General features: G+C 38.6%; 1 protein-coding gene across 1 annotated transcript in view; it reads right to left on the reverse strand.

Annotated features, from left to right (window-relative positions):
* The window catches only part of COL25A1 (collagen type XXV alpha 1 chain), a 330,679-nt gene that overhangs the window by 35,427 nt on the left and 272,073 nt on the right, over window positions 1–23,179 (reverse strand). The window contains exons 16-20 of the mRNA XM_075500712.1: window positions 18,864–18,896; window positions 18,664–18,699; window positions 14,644–14,688; window positions 1,466–1,528; window positions 625–693 (exon numbers count right to left, since the gene is read on the reverse strand). Coding sequence (XP_075356827.1) covers window positions 625–693; window positions 1,466–1,528; window positions 14,644–14,688; window positions 18,664–18,699; window positions 18,864–18,896 — 246 coding nt within the window. The remainder of the gene's footprint in view (window positions 1–624; window positions 694–1,465; window positions 1,529–14,643; window positions 14,689–18,663; window positions 18,700–18,863; window positions 18,897–23,179) is intronic.

The raw sequence follows: 23,179 nt of genomic DNA on the forward strand, positions 1-23,179 counted from the left end.
GAATGACCTATGCCATTCCATAGCTCCTGAAAAATGATAGCTAAGAGATAGAGAAGATAGTTAAATATCCTAAAATAAAGTGTTACCACAACTTCTTTTCCCAGCCATTCAGGTGAATACAAACTGGCCAAGGAGCATAGAATCTGCCTTATTGTTTTCAAGATGTATTACGAAAGGAAAACTTGATGTTATTGACACAGTGGAAAATATTAAGACAATGCTAAAATGTAGTTAGAATGATCTTTTTCTTACAGAGTTAGAAAACAGCACGCAAAATGGATTTTCTCTGCATTCAATAGCTACATTGGTCAAACAGTTCAAACTTTGATGCTGAAAGTTAGGGACCTGGAGGTCAGGACTTTAGCTGTAATGAATTTGGCCAACTCCGTGACAGTGTATGCAGGTAGTGACTTTACTTTGTAGACCAAATAAGAGTCCATTCAGACTGCAGTTCCACAGCCGTGAACACAAAACTGCCATTGTCTTCTGGACCAAACCGGAGTATTTGACAGCATTTTCATTTAAAAGCTCACTCACCAAGTTTTTGTTCTATTTTTCAGCAGGAAAAGATGTGTTCATAGGTGTAAACCTAACAAAATATTTGCAATGTAAAATCAGACTGACCTTTGGTCCAGGAACTCCAGGTTCACCTCGCTCACCCTTCCCAACAGGGCCTGCCTCTCCTCTGTCACCCTATTGCAACAGATACACATATATCACAAAACACTGGGCAGTCTTCAGCACACCACCAACTCAGCATAACCAAAGAAACCAAACCATCAGAAGAAAACATTTTCAAGTTCATCCATGCATTGTAATGGGTTGGGGAACTCTGCCCTGAGCAAATACAGTCTTCTTGAAGGCAAAAGAAGAGGCCTTCAAAATGGAAATGGGATTTGTAAGGTATTTTTTTTCCTTATTCTGAAAGGACTGGAATAAAGATTCCCAAACTGTGAGACTGTTTGTAGGATTCGTAATATTCTAACTTTGCCATACACTGGCTAAAAAAAAAAACATAGGAAGAAAGAAAAAAATACAGGTTTAGTGGATCTGTATTTTCAGAGTCTGGTGTGTAGTATCAAAGTTCTAATACCTGCACCTAATAGTACCTAATAGTACCTGCACCAAAGTACCTAATACCTAAAGCTTTTTTTCTAAAAAAAATTTATGAAAATATAGTTTCTTCAGTCATGCATATTCTGCCTCTCGAACAAATAACTTTTGGGATGCCAACATGAACAAAGGCAATGGATGAACTTAAGTTATGAATGGATATAACATACGCTTACACATTGTTTGAGGGCGTCAGTACAAAGACATGTATATCATAGCACTGGTCCATGAACTATGACTTTCCACATTTTCCTCCATTAGTACAGTCTCAGTCTCTGCTACGTGCTGAGGAAGTTGAATTTGACATTGGGTCTAAGGGCTTTGCACCAGAGTGTTGGCCAGTTACCCTTACCTTTGTTCCTGGTAGCCCTGGCAACCCAGGTTCTCCTTGCGGACCAATGAAACCTGGTTCACCCTTTAAAAATATGAGAGGAATGTTAGATTATTTATTTAGCAGTATGTAATTACAGTAACACAAGCTTCTTTTGGATAGTATTTTCTCTGTATTGCTTACAGCTCTCCAGCTGTGATGCAACAGTTATACAGACATACTTTTCATCATGGGTAACTTTCATTAGCATAAATTCTTGTAGCAAGCCATCACACAGCACATGAAATGCAAATGAAGCAGAAGGTGTCAAACATAGTTTTCATGAGGTTAAGGACTGTTAATATGCAATCTGGACTATAACATAATATACCAAACTAGTATCAAAGCAAGTCTGAAAGCAGGAGGGGAGTTCTGAGCGATTCCTAAATTTGAAAAGGGACAGTTCATTTCAGTTATGTGTTATGCCGCAGTTTTCTATTGCAGCATGTGAATAGATGGGCAGACAGGGTAAGGGTATGACAAAGCAATGACAAATGGAGAAGCCAGATGGTACTGTTACAGTGTGTTTTCAAGGGAGGTACTTAGCTGCATCATCCCCAAAAAGGAGATCAAAAGCGATCTCCTCTCAAGTCAGAGACTCCCAGCACCATGGTACTCTCCTTCCTCATTCTGGCAGTAAAATACTTCAGTTCTCTGCACCCGGACAACTCCTCTGGCTGTGAACAGCTGGGAAAGAGCCACAGCTCTCCTCATTCCCTCTCTGTTCTGCCCCCTTCCTGCCCATTCGCTTGTACAAACATAACAGACAAATAGCAGGAATCAAGCTGAGTTGCAGCAGAAGCAGCATTAAGCAGAGGAGTAAGGACATATTTTATTACCTATCTCCATGCCTGAAGGGGGATAATGGAAGATTAATAAGCCATATGTTTTCCTTCACAAACTCTCCTGAACAAGGTTTTCTGCTATTTAATCTTGCATTTTTTTCCATATAAATTTGAATCAAGAAGATGTACCCACAAGCTATTGTAAATTTTAAAATCAGTAGCATAACCAAATTAATAAAGATTTGTTTATTAGCCTTTTAACAATATCCCTGAACTTAATGACTAAAATTTACCTATCAAATGCCTCTTTAAATAGCTAAAAGACAGATGTGTCATAATCCTGTATTGATATAATTACTGACAACATATAGAGACAGTGAATATAAGCAGCTGGATAATATTTCTCTTCACTTCTTTGCCTCCATAGAAATACAGGTATGCTGCATGGGGCAAGCAAATTAGGAAGTATTCTTGCACATTCATCTGCGCTCTCATCAGCAATCCATCATTAACCGTTCAAAGCAAAGAAGGTCTCTAGCAAACCTATAACCAGAGAAATCTTTCCTGTGGCTATATCGAGGGCCATAGCAAGCTCTTAGTGACCTCAATTTAGATTATCAAAAAATACAACTAAATAACGAGTTTTCTCACATGAAGTTCCAGCTGCCCACAGTTCACAATATGATAACAAAGGAATAAACTAAGACAACATGTCACAGAGAAGCATGGTTTTTTGCTGTCATAGGAAAATAACCTTACAGTGTATATATAAGTCTTTGTATCACTGCACACCAGCAAGAGTAACATAAGGTTGTCATTGCAGATGGAAGCACTTTAATGTCAGTAAATGAAGAACAATGCAGCTTCAATCACTTATTTTAGAATGAGAAGGTACTCAATAGCCCCAGATTGTTTTAATACTGACTTTACCAGGGCTAATTTCTTGGCTAGCTAATTATGACTTCAGGCAGAAGAAACATGCAGTGACTACATGATTCAATCTTTTCAGTCATAAGGCTTAGAAGTGTCATTCAGAGGTTGATGCACATCTTTTGAGTCAAATTCTTGCACTTTGCTCAGGACTATACCAGTTGCACACCACAAAAAAGCTTCTGGCCAAAGTCCAAAAAGAAGTCCCACCTCCCCACAAAATCTTTAAAAAGACAAGAAAAAGGTGCTTTGCAATAGCTAGTGGCATCAATAATGGAAGAAGCTGGTGGCTTAATTAGCATAAGTAGAATACAGATCTTAGATGACACAGAGCTTTAAAACATTATCAGATGTGGAGTGGAAGAAGTGGTGTGTCAGTAGAGACTAGGAATTGTCTGGCTGAGTAGCAACTCTGCTGAGAAAGACGTGGCGGTTATGGTGGATGCCAAGTCGAACGTGATCCCACAATGTATTCCTGTCACACATGAAACAAACTTCAGTAGTTAAGGCTTGGCTACATTAAGAAAAACATGTAATTCTCCCTCTGTCTAGTGCTAGTGAGGCTAAGTAGATTAAAAGACAGATCTGATTTGCCATCTGAACTAAGCTTCTAAGTAAAAAGACAACACGTTTGGATGATTTGAAACTAAGCCGTGTCCTCTCTAATATTTCAAATCTCTTGAGTGTAACCACAGCATAAAGCATTAACTAAAATGCTTATTGGGTGTACTTCTGCACCATTCAAAGTTAGTGGAGGTAACAACTGTTTTCAGGTCTGTCTCTGGCATTTCTGTCTCAGTTACTCAGAAGAGAAACCTTTACAATGAGAAGCAACGCCCATTCCTCGTACCTACTCTATCCTGCAATTATATTCTGCAAATATTGCTGGCTTCCTGCTTTATGTTGTCCTTTATGCCACCCAGATTAAAAAAAAAAAAAAAAAAAAGAAAGAAATTAGAATCTATCAAAATTATCACTGCCAATGATGTGTGAAATGTAAAGAAAACAGTTCCTCTCAGCAAGGCATGCTGATGTCCCTGTTATGCAAAGGCAAGGGAGAGACCATTCTGATTAGTCAATCACACAAACATGATGCCAGAACCATAGAGGAATGCGGTTAGGAAATCAAGGACTAAGGGTTTTAGTGTTTGTTTTAAACATATGACATCTATGATTTAGCTGGCACATAGCTGCAGGAAAGGCTTGCTGGCACATAGCTGCAGGAAAGAGAAAAGGCTTGCTCGGGACTGCGCTTTGATTTGACAACATTATAGCTCTGGGATTCACTGAAGCATCTCCTGATGTTAAGTCTCTTGCTTAAATGAGCTCAGAATTTGTTCCAAACTACTGTGAAATGCTGAGAGGAACGCAAGAAATCAGTAACCAAGATTTATAATACTTTTCTAAACATCTCACTACAACTTCTTACAATAAAAACAAAGTTTTATCTAGTGAGAATCTACCACAAGCTTCTTTGTCTGCTAAAGCAGGGGCAGGGAACACAAAATCTGGAAAGAGGAGCTAAACAGGTAGGTGTTGAAAGAAGAGTAAGGAACTCCCTCCTCTGAAATACTGTTTGGCAGCTGTGTAGAAAGCCATCAGCAAGTGATGACTCTCTGTGCATTTTAGTTTAACCCTTTGGCACAGTCATGAAATCACTGCTTAGAAACCACCACATTGCACAGGAAGTCCACAAGATGAATTCCAGCATTCAAACTTCATCTACTGTTAGGGCTTGGAGCAATTTGTATCATATGACCCAGGCAACTTGGTACTAAAAAAAAAATCAACAAGCTTGTGAATTGCTTCCAGTTTACAGGAGTGATTTGTTACCTTTTAAGAATAATTTTTAATGGCTTGATATGTTAATATTTTAAGAGATGAAGAGACTGCCTCTATGCGTGCTCTTTTTCACCCTCATATGTTTGTCAACTGTAGAAACACTAGTGGGTCAGACAGCAAATGATATACTACTATTCACAAATTTGTTAATGTTCATTTTTACCTCTTACCATAAAATATCTGAAACAGAAAAGGGCCCTATAATGGCATGCTGTACACCTAGCATAAAGGGAGCTCCATCAGAATTTAATAGTAAAAAAGCCACCTTGTAATTTACTTCAGAGGATAGTCAAATTTTTATGAGGATTATTATCTAGACATATTTATAACTCTTTTCCATGATGATCAAAGCTTTTATGGGCTGAGGCAGAGGCTAGCTTTGATATCAGAGGTTAACCCTAAGACACACTGTTCACTGTCACTGTCTTCTTTTAACTTTTATAGAACCTGTAATTGCCTAAAACTTGTTCTTTCACTTGGAATGCCATTTGCAATGCTAATTACTGTTTTAAACACCACTAATTTGGCAAACGTTTATTAACAGTGTAGTTCTAATACTGTACTCAGTTAGAATTAGCCTTCATTGCACAGCTGAGACACACAGCAACACAATTATTTGAAATTTGGTTCTCACAGACAGGCCTAGTCCACTTCCAGTGCCTGAAATACACAGCTCTATGCTGATAGAAGCAATCAGAGAACAGCAGTTGTTGGATGCACTGGTTTCCCACAGAAGGCTCTTCCTTCTATAATTATTCTTCTAATGAATATAACACACATTTTCCCATCCAGATCAATCTTTGGCTGAAAAGAAAACCTGTGCTACAGAAAAGTGCCCAAACCATCAACTTTTCTATAACAACGAAATAAATTCGCTTCCATTTCTGAAATTACAGAAGCTATCCTACTTTGGTAAATAAAAGTATTTGAACTTACTGATGAAATATTTTGTTGTTGCTAAAGCCATAAAACAAGCAAGCCAGTTATTCCTTTTACAGATAAAAACTATGCACGAGCTCTTAAATTTTTTTTTTTTTTTAATTCTCATGGCCACCTTACTATTTTCCTTCTACATGAGATTACTGCATTATTTTCTCTATGTTATAGAAATGAGACTAGACCAACCTTTAGACCATGAATTTACAAGGAACAATGTGATTTCAATCCTTATCCTTATCTAGTGCTATGAACTAGAACTAGCCAGAGAAATTTAAATGTCAAACTCTCACCTTTATTACATAGTCCATTGGTCCTGAAATCTTTCATTCAGTGCTGGGACCACAGCAGTTCTGCTCCTCCAGGGCTGACTGCCAGGTCTGCCACAGAGCCAGGACACAAGCACCTTGCCCTGGTGTTCACTTGCAAGTCTGAAGGTGCCAAGGCCAGGACTCCCACGTGCGCACCTCTGGATGGCAAACCATGTCAAAGCATCCAGAATTTCTGTGGAGGATTCTGGTGATGTGGGTCCATGCCACAGCTTCCATACACAGAAAACCTAGCTGTGTGGGCTGGAGGAGAACCCTGACATGCTCCAACATGCAACGTGGGGGCAGGCTCGGAGCTCCCAAACTCCTGCCTGTAGGTCTAGCGGTTCTCCAAACGCTGCCCACATCTGGCATGGGGCAGCCTGCAAAATCCTCAAAAGCCACAGTCCTTGGGAAAGCCCAAAGTATCCCTTGTGACAAGCGCTGACATGGAAGGGTCCTCCTTTTAATCACTTCAAGAGACCAAGGTGTGCTTGTCTTAAATGTTACCCTGACTCACTCATAGGCATATTTAAAACAAATCCACTGTGATGCCCTTTCCTTGCCTAATGCTACTGAGAATTTGGAGAACAGCTATGGCAGAATATGTATGGCAATGAATATGAACAGCTATGGAGAATATGTATGACAATTTGGAGAACAGCTATGAAGTTATAATAAATTGGATTTGGTTCACTGGTGCCTGCGTTGATTTTCCAAAAATTGTCATCTGCTGCCCTCAGACTTTTTTTCCAAGGTTGCTATCTAACCAAAATACTGCAACTTTTCCACTCTGGAGACAAGCGAGGGCCAAATTCTGAGGAGTCTAGAACAGAGCAGTCTGGGGCATTTGATGAAGCTGGGGCATTTGCTCGTGCCTTGCCTGCATCTGCGGCACTCGGCTCCAGTGAAGCGATTTCTCAGAAACTCAGCCCGCCTTAGACTATACAAAGTCAGAGAGAATGGCACCTTATACTTTCTCACTGTGAAGGGCATTAAAAGGACTTTATATATAGCCTGATGTCCATGGGAATTTTGCTCTCGGGAGGACTACAGTATTCAGCTCATAAGAAGGAAATGAGCAAGGTAAAAGGAAATCTGATAAAAACAACCTAACCCCATTTTATAAGGTCTTTGTAAAGGCTTTTCATGCTAGTTCAGAATTGGGTCCAGAAATGGCCTGTTAAAACAGGCTGTCTGCCTCACTCATCGCATTTGAAACAATATCTTTACTCCCTAATCAGTCTCTAAACTTAGAAAAACAATTCTGGTTTAGAATTTCCAAATGCATGTTTAGCCTTTATGATTCTTTTAGAGTTAAAGTAGTAAAATGTACTACCTTACAACCTGGCTAAAACCCTGCAGCTTCACAACTAGCCCTACTTTGTATGACATTTATTGCTTTTTAGTGAGCCTAATTTTCTCATCCCTTTTAAGTTCTGCCTGCTTAGAAGGTATGCTGCTTTGGAAGGGTGCTAGCAGAACCAGTAATAATTCTGATTAATTCTGCATGTGTTAGTCATATCAAGGACTTCTTACTTCAGGGCTAATTATAATTCAAGTCAGCATGGTACCTACTTTTGAGGATTAGAATAAAAACAACTTGTTGTAATAAGCGCCTCATTTTTAATTCTTTGCAATGACCAAACTGCTAAATTATTAAGAGTCTGGCCCCAAACTGTTTCCTTTAGAAAACAGTTAGATGACAAATCTAAGGAATTTTTGTTGCTACTCTGAAAGATAAAGAACTTTGTTGCACACACTCATTTCTGACCATCTAAAATTGTGTATTTGAGGCATAGAAATACCGATATCAAGTCTTCTTTGTGGATGACAAAATACTTGATTTCTGAATTCAACAGAATATTGGACTCTCAGATTATTCAGTTGTGTTCAAAATCTAGATTTGAATTGATTTTTTTTAATAAAGAAAAACTATATTATGCTATAAAACAGATGCTGTGAAATAGATCCTTATAAGCTCAGTCTTCCAACTAGTAATAGCTTTAGAGGAAGCAACATGCTGTGTTTCATTTACTTATGTTTTAGCCTTTTCCAGGAAAGAAAATGAGAGCTTTCATGATTTGGACGATATAGTTTCTGACGGATTAATAAGAACTGCATATATCTCGAAGAACGCCCTAGTAAACACTCCTGACACGTGTATACCATCCAATGTTAACGATGATTTCATTTTCTGGCCTTGATTCTCAGAATTAAGTCTGGGAAATTACATGTCTACCCTATGCAAGTGATTACTGCCATAGCATATGGAAACCAGACAGCTAGGAATGAATGAACGAGGCTAGACATGTAACTACATACATACAAATATATGTTTGTATATATACTTCCACTCTGGAAACTGCATACTGAAAATTAGTTGCACAGTAGTGTAATTTTTTTTTATTTTATCTTTTTCACCTAGCCATGCATAGAGCTACTTCTGAAAACTAGCCCTCCAAATGCAGGTGCTAAGCCCTATTTTTTTAGATCAGTTCCCATTTTCACCCAGAACATGCATCATTGTAGTCTCCTTTTCAGTATTTGACCTATACTACACTACACATTTTCCTCTACTCAGACAGATGACCCACTCTTAAGAACACTGTATGTGAGTGATGAAAGGTTAGAAATTAGCTCACACTTGAATATTTCAAAATATATATCAGCTAAGGCAAGTGCATATCAGGGAGAAACATAAGTTTTTATAAAGCAGGGTTTGAAGCTGAAGTCCCACAATTTTCAATTGCTGCAATTAACGTGTTCTGCACATCTCTGTAGCCAGGATTTGGAGATGCCTGTCACAAGGTCAGCTGGTCCCTTCCAGCTCCTGAGTTCAGGCTAGAAAGAGTTGTGAGTATGGTGACCTATAGGATGAAGATGAACTGAAGCCTGGGCAAGAATATCTGAGTCCTGGAAAAAACGGAAAGAGAGAGATACAGGCCCTGCAGGTTTCCTGGTAACAGTCACTAACAAGGAAGAAAAACAGGAAGAAGAATGGAAATACAGAAAAGGAAAAATGCATTAGGAAAATGAGCTCAGCCTTCCCAAGAACTCCTGGGGGAAAAGGGAAGTTTGAACTTTTCTGTAGGTGGTGAATGTCGTTAACTCCAAAATGAAATGCTTGGAACTACCATTTACTTCAGATTTCCTTTCATTTTGCTACCAGATGACAAGAGCAACATCTAAACGCATGAGCTTCAACAACAGTCGCTCTCTTTTGTAAAAGAGTTTAAATAGGAGACTAACTTCTATGCATCCAGCTTGAAAATTCTGCCTCTCATTTTCTTGGAAAGTTTTCTTCTGTAACAGAACTCACTGGATGAAAAGAGTATCAACTCTTCTAGAGCCAAAAAAAAAAGTTCTGGGGAGCAGCAAGTTTTTCAGTCTTTACATGCAATTAGGAAAGTCACAGGATAAGATCTTGGAGTATGAACAGAAAAAAAGAAATTTAAGTACAGAACAGATGAAAATTAGAACTGCTTTTACTTTCAGAAAAAGAAAAGAAAAAAACCCATGATTCAAATTCCCATATCCTTATCCAGGTTCTTCTGAAACCTTGCTCAGGCACTGTCCCAGGGAAGTCAATCCAAAGTAATTGTATAAAAAGATACAAGATGCTGCATACTGGCAAGTCTATTGAATCAGCCAGTTCCACTAGATTTGAAAACACAAAAAACTTTCCCTACCTCCCAAAAGCAGAAGGGCTAAGCAGCCTTTCTTTTCTTGTGCCAAATCATTCAACAGCAGTTTTCTTGAACGCGATAGAATAAAAGCATAGTTGCACTCACAAGCTTTGTTTCAGTATTTGTTTTAAAAACAGAGGGAGAAAATGCCAGAAATGCTAAAGAAAAGCCATATCCTGCATGAAGTGCTGCTATTGAGAAGAGGCTTGTTTTCTGTGAAGGCTTCCCGCTGCAGTGATGAAGTTGAGGACTGTACTGCCCAAATGCCAGAAACTGCAACAGCGTGGATTTGGGAGATGTCTGACATTACAATGAATAAGGGTATGCATGATTTCCATTACAGTAAGTGAGTGCTGCTTTGTACGTATCACCCCATAAAAGTTATGAGATAAAACAGATATATGAAGTTTGTGTTTCATAGAAACTATTCTGCGGCTGCTTGGTGTCAGTTGGGGGATATCAGTGTGATGAGTTAATATTCTGTGTTTAGGTGCCTTACTGGCTTCCCGAGTGACACGGTGGAACACATTCAGGGGCTCATTAAGTTTCCAGCCATTCCTAAACAGCAACAGGTGCTTGAGAAACATTTCTCCAGCATGTCACAGACAGCTTCATCACTGTCTTGGAAATAACTGACTGCGCTTGTGTTTCCTCTATGGCACCAACTGACAATGAGGAGAGAACGAAAAAGAACAGGAAGAACTCCCAAAACATCCGCATGTGCATAGTGAATGGGTCTAGAAAAGCAAGTAATAAAAGACCCTGCTGCATACTCTGAATTCAGATATGATACTTGCATGTCCCTCCAATGTTGCTGTTCACTCAGACTCCAGTATCGCATTCAACCAAGCTCTAACAGGTTCCCGGGAACATTGATTAATTAATTGAAATGTCATTATAGGAAGCTGAAACTTTGCCAGTGATTAGCATTTATTAATCCTTTAAGTAGTTTGGCTACATGTTCAAGTATACTGGACTGGATACATTGGGAAGCTTCTTCAACCATGAGAAGAAAGATGAGATGTAGCTGGAAAGATATGGTCCACTGCCTGGCATGGCTCTTATGTTTACACAGGTTGGTTTAGAATTTGTAAAGAGTGCTATGTATGTGCACAGTTACCTAAAACATTTCATAATACAGCCTGCCACTGTGGAGAGATTCATTCACAAGAAAGCAAATCTGTAGTTCAACTAATAGATTTAAAGAAAAGGAGACTTCAATTCCTTACACAGTAGTCAAAGGGTAAATATTTAAGACCAGAAGAACTACATCCAAGAGTTTCCTATGCATAGGATATCCCTGTATCTTGATGATCTTTTCTTTACATGGAAGTACTAGAAGATACTGAAGGAAATTCTTTCAAAATTAGGCACCATGGAGTCTTCTCTTGCCTCTTTCTTCTCATCTGTCTTGAAGATGCCTGTACGTATCAGTCCATCAACATCCAACAATTCCAAAGCTGTTTAGAGCATAACAACTCTGTAAATATGGTCCTCAGACAACTAGTTTGTTCATTTGAAATCACCTGTGTGATTTGAGTTACCGTATGTAAAATGGATATAAACTTTTGTTATTTATTTACCTAATTTCCAGAAAATATATTGTCCCCATTCCTTGACTACTTGGCTGGTTGAACACAGGTTTAAGATATATTCATTAATCTACAGGAATTAATGCACTTCAGATGCACTTGCCACCTAGGGCTAACCTTTCAAGCCTGCTTGGGAAATATGCTTTACCAGTAACTCAGGGCAAAGGCCAGAAAACAAATAGAACGTGTTAATTTCTAGAACATCATACGAAGACACAAATTTGGAGAACATTCTGTAATTCCAATTATATGAGACTGAAGAAAGATCAAAAAGTGCAGTGAGAACCCTAAAGCTTTTTAGCTGCCAGGGACCTCAACAGAAAATTTTGTAGAAGACTTTTGAGTGTGCATGTGTATGCCTGCATAATGTAACAGAAAATGAAGAGAACAACACTGCAGAAAACAAGAATAGTATCAAAATAATACCAGCAATAAAAGAATATTTAGTTTTTCCTACTGGGAAAGAGATTAAATGGCCACTGCCTTGTATTGAGCCCCTTCACTTTCTCCTACATGCTCCTGCTAGTGCTTCGCTTGAGTTGCCAGATGTCCATCTCACAAAGTTTGGGAATCGCCTGCAAAATCCCTGCTGACAGCTACTGTGCTGGCACACAGATGCACAAGAACTCTGTAGTCTGTTTAAATGTTAGGAAAAACTTCTCTTATGGAAACTTCTTACATGTTGTAACAACATCACGCAAGGTTTGTACTACATCTGTTGCGTTATGCCACCACTGCATATCACTATTAAGATAGAATAGCAAAGACATATCTTAGAGAGTTTTATAAAGTCCGGATGGGAACAGACCCCAGAAGTTTTGAAAAAAAGGTAACAAACAACAAGGAACAATCAGGGGAAAAAAAAAAAAAGTCATTGCTCCAAATAAGATTCCTTTCAATTTTGTGCGGTAACACCATGATAGCATCAACAGATTGCAAGTCCAGACAATTGGATTTCCTCCATGCTCAAGTTTCTCATCCAGTCACTGTTATTCCAAAGTAGCTTTCAATCAACATCAGTTTACCCCAAATTCGTTTTGCCATAAGATATCACTGAGGTTGTTCTTGGAAATTGATGAGGTGACTTTATCACGGTGATACATAATTCTTTGCTAAAACAGAGGATGAGAAAAGGGGCTAAACTACTGCTTTTTCTTTGCTGATGAGTGCCCATATTCCTAATTCCAGCCATTCTCTGGTTTCTGCTACCACTTCTCATGCCACAGACATAGTCTCTGCGACAGAAAAATCTAGGCTTTTTTCTATAAACTCCTTATTAAATTAAACAGAATTTACAAATGCCTTGAATCAAACAGCACCCATCCTGCAAGTCTGATGTGACCAGATCTGCTTTGCTCTCTCTTATGCACGTTCTGCTAGCTTGCTTGTCACCATCTAGGGCGCATCTAGCCACCTCAACGCAGAATTGCAGTAAATGGAATTTCTTCACTGAACCACCACTAGTCTCCCTCTGGCCTAGATTTTTAATAGAAGCTAGCATTCTCCAAAAGGGTTACTATTTGATCAAATTATTCCATTTTATTCTGCAGGCAAATGTACTGTTTTTCCACTGTATCCACTGAATTCTGAAACAAATTTTCACTGGGCAAAACTCCCACACTTCATCCATTTTTCACTTCACATTTTGCTTTTCAGGTGAATCTGAAAGCTGCCCTTCTGAGCCATTCTTACCACCAACAAATAAAGCTTAACAGCAATAATTTTCCCAGAGCAGAAACTCAGATTTAAACTTTTTTATTTACTTGCTGATGATATGCATGAACATGCATGATCTGCATGAACATGGAATCCCCAAAGACCAGCCATAACCCCAGCTGGTGCTCCCAGGATGCTGGCACTGACCTCCAACTAGGCTACCTCTTTGCTCACTATTAAAGTAAACAGAATAGGGATTGCCGTCAAAGTTCCTTATAAAAATACAGTTCCATCACATGAAGGACTCTGCTCCTACATGATCTTCACTAGTCAGTCTAGGGTTCATTCTCACAGAAAATGAACAACCTCCCTGGGAACTATATTTTCAGTATTACAACGTACAAACTTTAATATGCACATTCAATTCTTCCCATAATTCACTAGAAATGCAGAAGGGACGTTATGCTTGAATGCTGTGGCAATTCACAGATCCCTTGAGAAAACCACTGCAAATGTTACATTCCATGAGATAAATCCTGAATCCTACCCAAATGGACAAGAGTTTGGCCTCTGGCTTATCCCCCTTGTTATTGGAGAAATGATATAAACTATCTCCTGAGGTATGCACGGGCCCATGCTGGAATGCAAAGAAAAAGTTTCAAAGAGATTTTGTTCTCCGAAAGAATAGTCTTTGCCACGAAGAAGCAGCAACCACTCTAATCTGCACTCACTCAGGATATGTAATTCACTCACTTTGTGCAGCATTATACAGGTACAGCCCAAACTGTCTGCAACTCCCAATGCAACCACTTATGCTAGAACTAAACCAACCACATGTCTTTTGTATCAACTTACCTAAAGATCCCAGACAAACCGGAAGCCAGGGACTAAACCAGGTATTAGGTCAGGGGCTGTAGCTAATACTGAATAGAATCTTATTAAAACATTTTGACTTGTCAGTGGAAATCACTGCTGTGTAATGGAGCACAGAGTATTTTTGTTGACAGAGCCAGTTCTCCGCAGCCTGTGTATAATTAATGCAGTTCTTTGGCTGGAGGCTTGATACATTCAGTAGACTACGGCTACTGGAAAGCACCCATCAAAGTGGAAACCAAGTAAAACTTTGATGACAAACCCCTTCCATTAAATAGAAATATAAAAACCTACTATATTAGATTTTTTAAAAAAGCACTAGAATGCAATGTTCTACTTCACATTTGAATGTAAGATATACTGTTTGCTTACTCACAGACACTTAACCAATTTTCCATGTGAAACCTTCCTATGTCAATCCCCAGTTCAATACCAGAGACTCAGAAGAAGATATAGCACAAGCACAGTAAGTCCATTTTAGTCACATTCTTGCAGTTCCCCCCTCTTTGTGGTGTCCCCCCAGTACAACAGAGACTACAGTTTATTTACCTTTATCCCAGGGAGTCCAGGAAGCCCAGGAAGACCTGGTTCACCCTATACAGGAAAATTACATAATATTACAGACATTATTCAGTTATGGTCACTATCCAGTGAACACCTCTGTATATTCTGCAGCAAGCTAAAAGAGCATAGATGACTGCTAGTCAGTTCAAGCAGGACTGATATTTTCAAAATAGTGACTTAAATGTACAATTGGTAAGAGTCATGTTAAGAACTTAAATATCGTCTGGGAACCTTGGATATGAAGATGACACCCAGGTAGAAAATCCACGTCAGGAAAGCCAAAAATGAATTCACATTAGCCTTCGCCAAAAGAGAAGAAAACAAGCAGCACTGGTTCATTTTACATGCTGCCATTTCAGTTCCATACTTATAACAGATGTTTAATTCTGTTCCATTTTCAACGCTCAGCTAGATATTGTGCTGTGTAACTGTCTGATTTACCTACAAAGCAATTCAGAAGAGCTTGGTTTAAATTGTGCAATTCAAGCAGGACTGCCTAATTATAACTGGGCCGTCATTTTTATAGAGCTATCCGTAGCATCATTTCAGTGCTTGCTATTTATCTGTGAATATACATGGTGTCATGAAGGATAGTGGGAATGTAACCTTCTATTGCTTTACCCAGAAATGCCTTGCTTATTTAAAATGGCAATAAAAAGACCTATAGTACTGCATTTGCAAGGGTAATTTTACAACAGGAATTGAAAACTGAATATATTAATTTTGAAACGAAGTTGATATTAGTCTAAGACAAGAATGACAACATTCGCACAAATGGTCATTTTGAGATATCAGCTAAATGGAAAGATGTTGTCTAGGGAAATAAAAACGATGAACAGAAAAAAAAAAAGAGCAATAACATGTGAAGAAAACATTATTTTAAAGGCTGGAGATTTTATTTTAATACAGAGATGGATTCTAACCAGCACCTTGGATCTGAATATTCCCTGAACTTTCTGGAAGCTCAGGTCTGAACTCTGAAGCCAGCTTTTACCTTTATAATGAGTTGAACTATATTCCAGATTTTATACACTCCTGAGCTTTACAGAAATCCAGATTTCAACTCTGTGGTTTGGGCTGATTCATACAGACTGTGCTATTAAAATATTCTATATGTGTGTGTATACACACACACTTACATACATTCATACACTCACATATACACGTGTATAGATACACAAACATAAACACATGTATACATAATATAGATGTTCATCAGACTACAGTACCCAAATACACTTCTTTGAGGCAGTAGTATTAAACAGACTTGAAGAGCTAGTAACAAAATTACATTCTGCCACAAACTGAAAAACACAATAGAGCATCTGCAAATCACTTTACCAAATGGAGTGATTTTTAAATGTTATAGAAGGATCTGATAACAGCTTCTTTGTCCATCTCAGTTACTCCAAAATTTTAACTGTTCACATTGCCTAAAAGCACAGGAAAGATCCCAGTCTCAAAATATTAACTATAAAATGAGATGAAAGAGTAGAGGCTGGGATACCATTTTCAATAGACACTATTATTTCTTGGTATGTTGCCTAACACTTTCTAAAGCAGAAAACAGGTTGTCACTCTTGCAAAAGGAAAATCCTTCAAAAGGCCTCCATCGCACTCATTCCTGACAAAATGCTAGCTCCAAAACCCTACGCCTCTCTCTTCCAGTTTCTTACCTGAGTAGCCATACATGCCACACTGCTACCGTGACCTTTCCTCATCTAATTGTGGAAGCACTAAATTTCACTTCTAAGCACAGCATTTGAAGAATTATAACTGATAATCTATTAGTATTGCTACAGTAGGTCACTGTTTAGTCTTGGGACAGAGCTACCCTCCATAGACCCACACATAACAAGCAGAAAGGATCAAGCAAAGCCAGCTCAGAGTCACAGTAATGTAAAACAACTAAAATGCCCCTCTCAAAGATACATTAAACAATGTGAAATGCAATGAAATCACTAGTGCTTCATTAGAATTGGTATTGTAGATGAATGCATAATATTTTGTTTTCTGGACGTTTCCTGATACAAAAATTCTGAGTATGTTTTATGAGAAGAATGATTTTTAAAGAAACCAAGGCTGTATACTAAATCCATCTCATAATGCTAAGGTTGGCAGGGCAGGTTGTTCTATCACCTCTGTAATACATATGGCACACAACAGCCTTGTCAGGCCATTGAAATACCATCGCATTTCATTTCATGTAAATAATATTCAGTGGGGAGCTCGATATTTATCTGCCCTTAGAAGATGGATAAGGAATAACTGGAAGAAGAGAAAGAAGTAAAATATAAGGAAGGAGGGAAGATACAGGAAGGAAATAGGAATGGGACACAGCAGGAGGAAAAGTATTGAGATGATGTAAAGGGCAGAGGCATGCCTCCAGTTGAAAAAAAGGGCCCCCCACAACCTCTGGTGGGGTGAACGAGTCCCTGCTAAGCAGGGGGCAGAACAGCAGACACAGGGCACCTGGCTGGAGGAGGCACTCTGAATGAGCTCATTACAGGAGCTGCTGGTTCAGGCTGGAGACATGAATGTGGCATACTGGAAGCTTGTGAGGTGGAGTGGAAAGAACACATTAAGCCCCTTTGGCGTGAACAACAAGCTGAGACTACAGAAAGTCTGAACTGCGTACCTCTCACTTATCTATGTTACCTAAATGAGATCAAACCTGAGTGCCTGGGGACTGAGATCCAGGAGCCTGCTGATAAATCACTGCTAGCTTGCCTCCATGGCAGCCAGCTAATGAGAGTATGAATCTCAACAGGCTCTTAAGTGCATTTTCTAGTTTATTACCCAAGCAAAGCATACACTGCAGAATGCACACACTGAATGATTCTGTGGATTAGATAGCTTTAAACTACTTTGATTACCTTTCCTAATTAAAACTGCATTTTACTAAAGAACTGCATTTGCAACCATAATAGTCTTTGTTTAGTCTATTATAATTGATGACAGTTATAATTTCTCAAACAAAAAGACTTAACTTCTTATTTTGCTTTATATTTATAAGTGTTTGGGGGTTTTGCTTAGTCACCGAAAGACCTTGAGTATTAGAAAATGGTTGTACTGCCATTCACTATATAGAATTTTAGCTCTTGGCTGTCTGTCTGGAATACCTGCTAGCTAAACTGGCAGCTGGACTCTGCTCCACTCTGGCAGCAGTGGGTAATTTTCAATGTTATAAGAGGCAAGAATGGTGCCGAAGGCTCCCGAGGGAAACCAAGTACTGCAAAGAAAAAATCTGGTTCCCTCATTGTCTCTTCTCTTTGCCCTTTCACCACCTCTCCCAGCAGGACCTGCCTCCTACTCTCATGAAAGGCAGCTGAAGGCACAGCATTCACTGTGTTTGATGTACTATGGATTCAAAGAGGAAATTCCCCAGCTTCAGAGGGCCTCATGCAGCACAGAGTCATTATAGCTCCTGCTGGACCTTTACTTGCAAAAGCAGCCTCAGCTACACAGCACCCAGGGGAATTTCTTCCCCTGGAAGGAAGAACAGGGCAGCATTAGCTGGTCTATGTCCTTCCAAACATGCTGCATGCCTCTGACAGTTTGATTCCCCTTACAAGTATATGGGAAAGGGTTTCTAGTCAATATTTATTTTCTTCCTAATGAGCTGTAATAATGTACCGTAGTCTGAACATTAATATTCAGTCACACATGCAGGGTTAACTTGTGATGACTCAAGGGGCAGAGCTGTTCTTTGTTAGTCTTACCACCTGCAATTGGGTAAGCTTTCAATGCAGGAAGTGCACTGTGGCTAGAAGAGGAGGTGGGTTATTCTAATATTGCTTTTCATGCAAATTAGTATCATCATTCCTGTGCTTTTTTAAAATACAAAATTACCATACACCAAATGTGTACAGGCCTTGGGCTGTTAAATTGTACTGCCTTGGGATCATGCTAGTACGGGTAAGTGGCACTGGTAACATCTGTGTAACATTGTTTATCACAAATCCAACAGAGAGGAAAGGAAAACTGAACATTTCCAACTAATACCTTTTGTCCAGGCCGTCCAGATTCACCAGGTTCACCCTAAAAGAAAAGAGATGAAAGACATGAGATCTGACAAAATGAATTAAAAATAGAGCTGGGGAAAACCATAACATTAACGGTACCCGAAATGTCCATGGCACTACAAAGTAACACAGACCAACCACCCCTCTTCTCCCGGTGCAACTGCTTTATAACTAAATTACCTTAATTCCTGCAGCAGAAGAACCAGGGTCGCCCTGATACAAAATCCACAAGAAATAATCACACTTATTACATATACAGTTTTTCAGGAAACATATAACAAAACATCCAAGAGTATAGCAAGATTATATAGCAAAATAACTATATAGCAAGGTTATCTGTTCTCTGTGCTGCTACATAGGAATTTACCCAATGAATTAAATCAGTGTGATGCAGAAAAGGAACAGTATTGTTTTCAAGAACATGCAGAGAGATTCAGTTTCACTCATCCAAACAGCATAATAGTTAACCTCAAATTTCACAGCTAATAACGTAGATGCAATAATTGAGATTTTATATAAATGTACTTCATGAAGCCAGAAGATGGGACATACTGTGACATCTCTGAATTGCTGATATAGATTAAAAATAATTTACTGCCATTTACAAAGAATATGAGCAATCTTTTTGACCTAATTCTACAGATGGCAAGTGTCAGATCTCAACTGACAAAGCTTTTTGTGCTAATGAAGGTTAGCCTAGGAAAAAAACCCCAGTGACCTATGTGTTTATCCCCATCAGGACAGGTCATAGCTCTATTTCCACAGCTCTTCAGCATATTTAAACTGATGGTTTAAGGCAGTTAAGTGTCATAGGTTTAAGGCAGTTAAGTGTCATACTTTACAGGATGAGAGCGCTATAGTAATTTATGTATTCAGGAAAGGCCTCTGTTCTGAGGAGGCATCTAGCATTCAAAAAGATTTGCCTGTGTTTTGCTGGGTTGACTGGATTTGATAGGCAGTGATATGCACAAGGGCAGAGGATCGGTGAGTGACCTGGGCAAGGAAGATTTTAGCTCCCAGTTTTGTACAATTGTCACAGGATCCTTAAAATTCTTGTATACTCACTTCGCTGCATTTTTTTTCTTAAATGACATGCCAAACAAAAATGAAAAAAACTAAATTAATGAAAAGTTTGCTAGTCAAACTACATGCTGTTGAAGATGGCTAGAGTGCTTATTTGAACTGTCTTATTATTCAAAGTAAATCTTATTGTTCATTGAAAGTAACAGGTTGCTACACAGTAGCAACTTCAAGCTCCCCAACAGCCTGCCAGTGATTTACATAGGTACCATAGGAACCAGTACTGTAATCCACTTTGAAGATGTTTAAGCAGAATATAAATGTTTAATTTTCTTTGCATTAAAATACAAACAGGATACCCATTCCTGATGGTTTGGTGAAGCTGGAGGAAGCATTCTGTGAATGCCATAGTTTTAAAGTTGGTTTGGGTATGGGGTCTTTTTGGTAATAGTCTCATAAAATTAAATGATACCATGCTCACTGTTCTTTGAAGAATAGGAATAGATTTTCCTCTACACAGTTACTGCAGCTCGCTCTTGTGTGAAGAAAAAAACAAAAATCAGTTTTATGAAGGGTTGATTCATGTCTGGAAACCTGAGCTGCCTCATTTTGATAGACATGCATGAGTGATACTGCTGATATCCCTTACAAGCATGTACAACTGCAAAGCCTCAAGGACTTTTTATAGCTATGAAGTGGCAAAGCAACTGGTAAGAGACATTCACCAGTTAAACATTTTAAAGGATAGTGACGGATATGGGGAAGATAAGACACAAAGTATTTATAATCCACCTTCATGCAAGAATGAAAATTAATATGGGATTAAAGAAAAAATTATGGTACAGCATGTTCTCAGTTCTCTGATGAGTCAGACAGTTTGAAAATGAAGAAACTTTACCAGGGGAACATGCACACAGAAAGAAGATACTTTGTAGTTTCTAGGGATCAAGGCTACAGTAGAAGAGTAGAAGCAAGAACTCAAGTCTGGCATTGACACTGTCTTCAGAGTAGGACAAGTCAACAAAGACTGTTTCTTTCTTAAGTCACAGGTCAAGAAGTAGACACCCAAGTCCATATTTCTGAGATGGTACAGCACCAGGTACAGCAGTTCAGACCACAAAGCCACATTAATTGCACAAACAGGAACCCATTCCTAAACCAAGTCTGAAACTGTTGTCACCTGATCTCTCTCTCTCACCACATAAATGAAAATTTAGTATTTATCTCACAGAAACATTATTTAAGCTTTTAAAGAAATGTTTTTAAGTTTCTTGAACTATGAATTAAATCTCTTAAGCGTAGGTGTAGCATTACGATCTAGTGTAATGGTCTCTGCATTTATTTACATGAAATTAACAGCTTGTTTCCTGAACAGGAAGGGTTTGCACATGTATGTGGTTGAATACCTGAGAGTGGAACGGATACTAGCCTTATCTCATCTCTGAACAATACATCCAGCAGCTCTCTTAAAAACAGTCTTTAAAAACTGAGCCGTAATAAGTTTTACACTCCTCTCCACAAGTGTTCAGCTAGCAAAAACTTTCAGTACTCATCTGGTAGTGAAGTTCTGTAATGTAACACATGCCCCAAACTTTTCAGAGCTACCCAAATACAAGGCACAGGTTGTGTAGTAGGGAAAAACTATAACAGAAGGTATGTATAAGCATAATGCATCAATAAGGCTCCTGTGAAATTTGCTGGAATTCAATTTCATCTGCTGCTTTTAAGACAACAGATATAGTTTTAATGTGAATCTGCTGCCCAATAGAAAGCACCCAGATGAAAACATAGAAGGAATGCTATTGAGCTACTTTGAAACCCTGCATTATAGCAGGGTTTATAGTAAAGGTAAGTTTAATTGCCTCCTCAAGATGATCATGACACCAACAGAGAAAGTGCAGACACAATATAGGAAAAAATACAAATAAAAAAATATAGAAAAAAGTCAAGGCTACTTTGTGAACATGTTAATTAAAAGTGGCTGTAATAGTCATTCTGATTTCCTCTAACACTTATATGATTAGTGATTGCTGGGCAAATTCATACTGGAATAATGAGCACACAGCAAAAACTTCCCCCTATGCTGAAGAGCAGGAAAGAATACAATCCTTGTTAAGTAGTACAAATGTAATGTAATGACACCAAGTTTAATACTCACTCCTAAATTATCTGTCAAAAACCACTCTCCTAAGCTCCCTACAAAGTGCTGTTTGCAGAGCTATCTATCAGAAACTTTAAGCTACAGCTCTCCTATAAGATCTGGATCTTTTTTTCTGGGTGGCAGATTGCCTTGCAGGCAGGGAAAATAGAGGAAAAATAATGAAAGTCAGCTAAGTCACAGTTCTGCTCACTCTGTTATAAAAAATCATGCAGTGGATTCTAGCCTGTTACGGTTAAAGCAATGCACTCCACACAAACAGCATATATTCCCATGTCACCACCCAACCCCTGAAACATATATGAATCTTGGAAGAGATGGGAGACTTCTGTATTACAAAGTTCAACAAGTTTATTGAAATTTTTTCAGGTGTAGCAATATAAGAAGTCTCCTGATGACCTATACTTTCCACAAGTTGATCCCAACTAGACTGCCAAACTGTTGAAAGCTCACACAGAAATATTTAAAACATTATACTTGGGGAGAAAGGATTTCCCACTGAAAGAGGGAGAGAACTTTTTCTTTCCTTAAACAAGATCCCAAGGAGGGCACTGTGCGCACTGTGGGCCACAGTGCAGTATGGGCATGCTAGTGGATGCAAGCTCACTCTAACAGTTGATAAAGTAGAAAAGCAACAAGTGAAGCTGCACTAGGCTTCCCAGAGTAATTATTAACTTCCCATTTACTTGTTGCAAGACTATCTTTCTGAACAACAATCTCATATTTTCTAAGAGATTATATTCTTGAATCACACAAAAGCAGATCAAGATGATGTTACCAGCATACATTGTGTAAGTAACTAAATAAGGTTCTTAAGACTTTCATCTGGGTTAATAAGCATGACTGCAGATGAAGTATTATTTAAATGAACTCTGGGAATCAAATAACTTGACTATTCTTAAATCTAAGGTCTATTTTTAACTGCTGATTTTAGAATAAGCCCCATAAAATCCTCGTGTTCTTGAAAGCATAGCTTTACTGTATCCAAATGATAGGACCTGAGAGATTTGCATGCATTCCTTACCAGCTTGATAAATCCATCATAAATTTCTCCTTGCACTAAACTGATGTGAGTTGGTTAAGCAATTACACATATAGGAGTACAAGAAGAAATTTTTATGCTTCTGCCCAAATGTAGTCACTAAAATGACTATTTTTAGAAGCAGATGAGTTCCAAACTGATGGCCAGAAGAGAGCATTATGACTGACCCTTCTTGTGCAACACAGGCTTTGTTCTGACTGCTAAAGACTATGACTTGTGTAAGTAAAGCACATTTAAAAACTCAAGTTCAATTTTTTTTTTCAGTGATACAGCATG

This window comes from Mycteria americana, chromosome 4, assembly GCF_035582795.1.
Source record: "Mycteria americana isolate JAX WOST 10 ecotype Jacksonville Zoo and Gardens chromosome 4, USCA_MyAme_1.0, whole genome shotgun sequence".
Lineage (NCBI taxonomy): Eukaryota > Metazoa > Chordata > Aves > Ciconiiformes > Ciconiidae > Mycteria > Mycteria americana.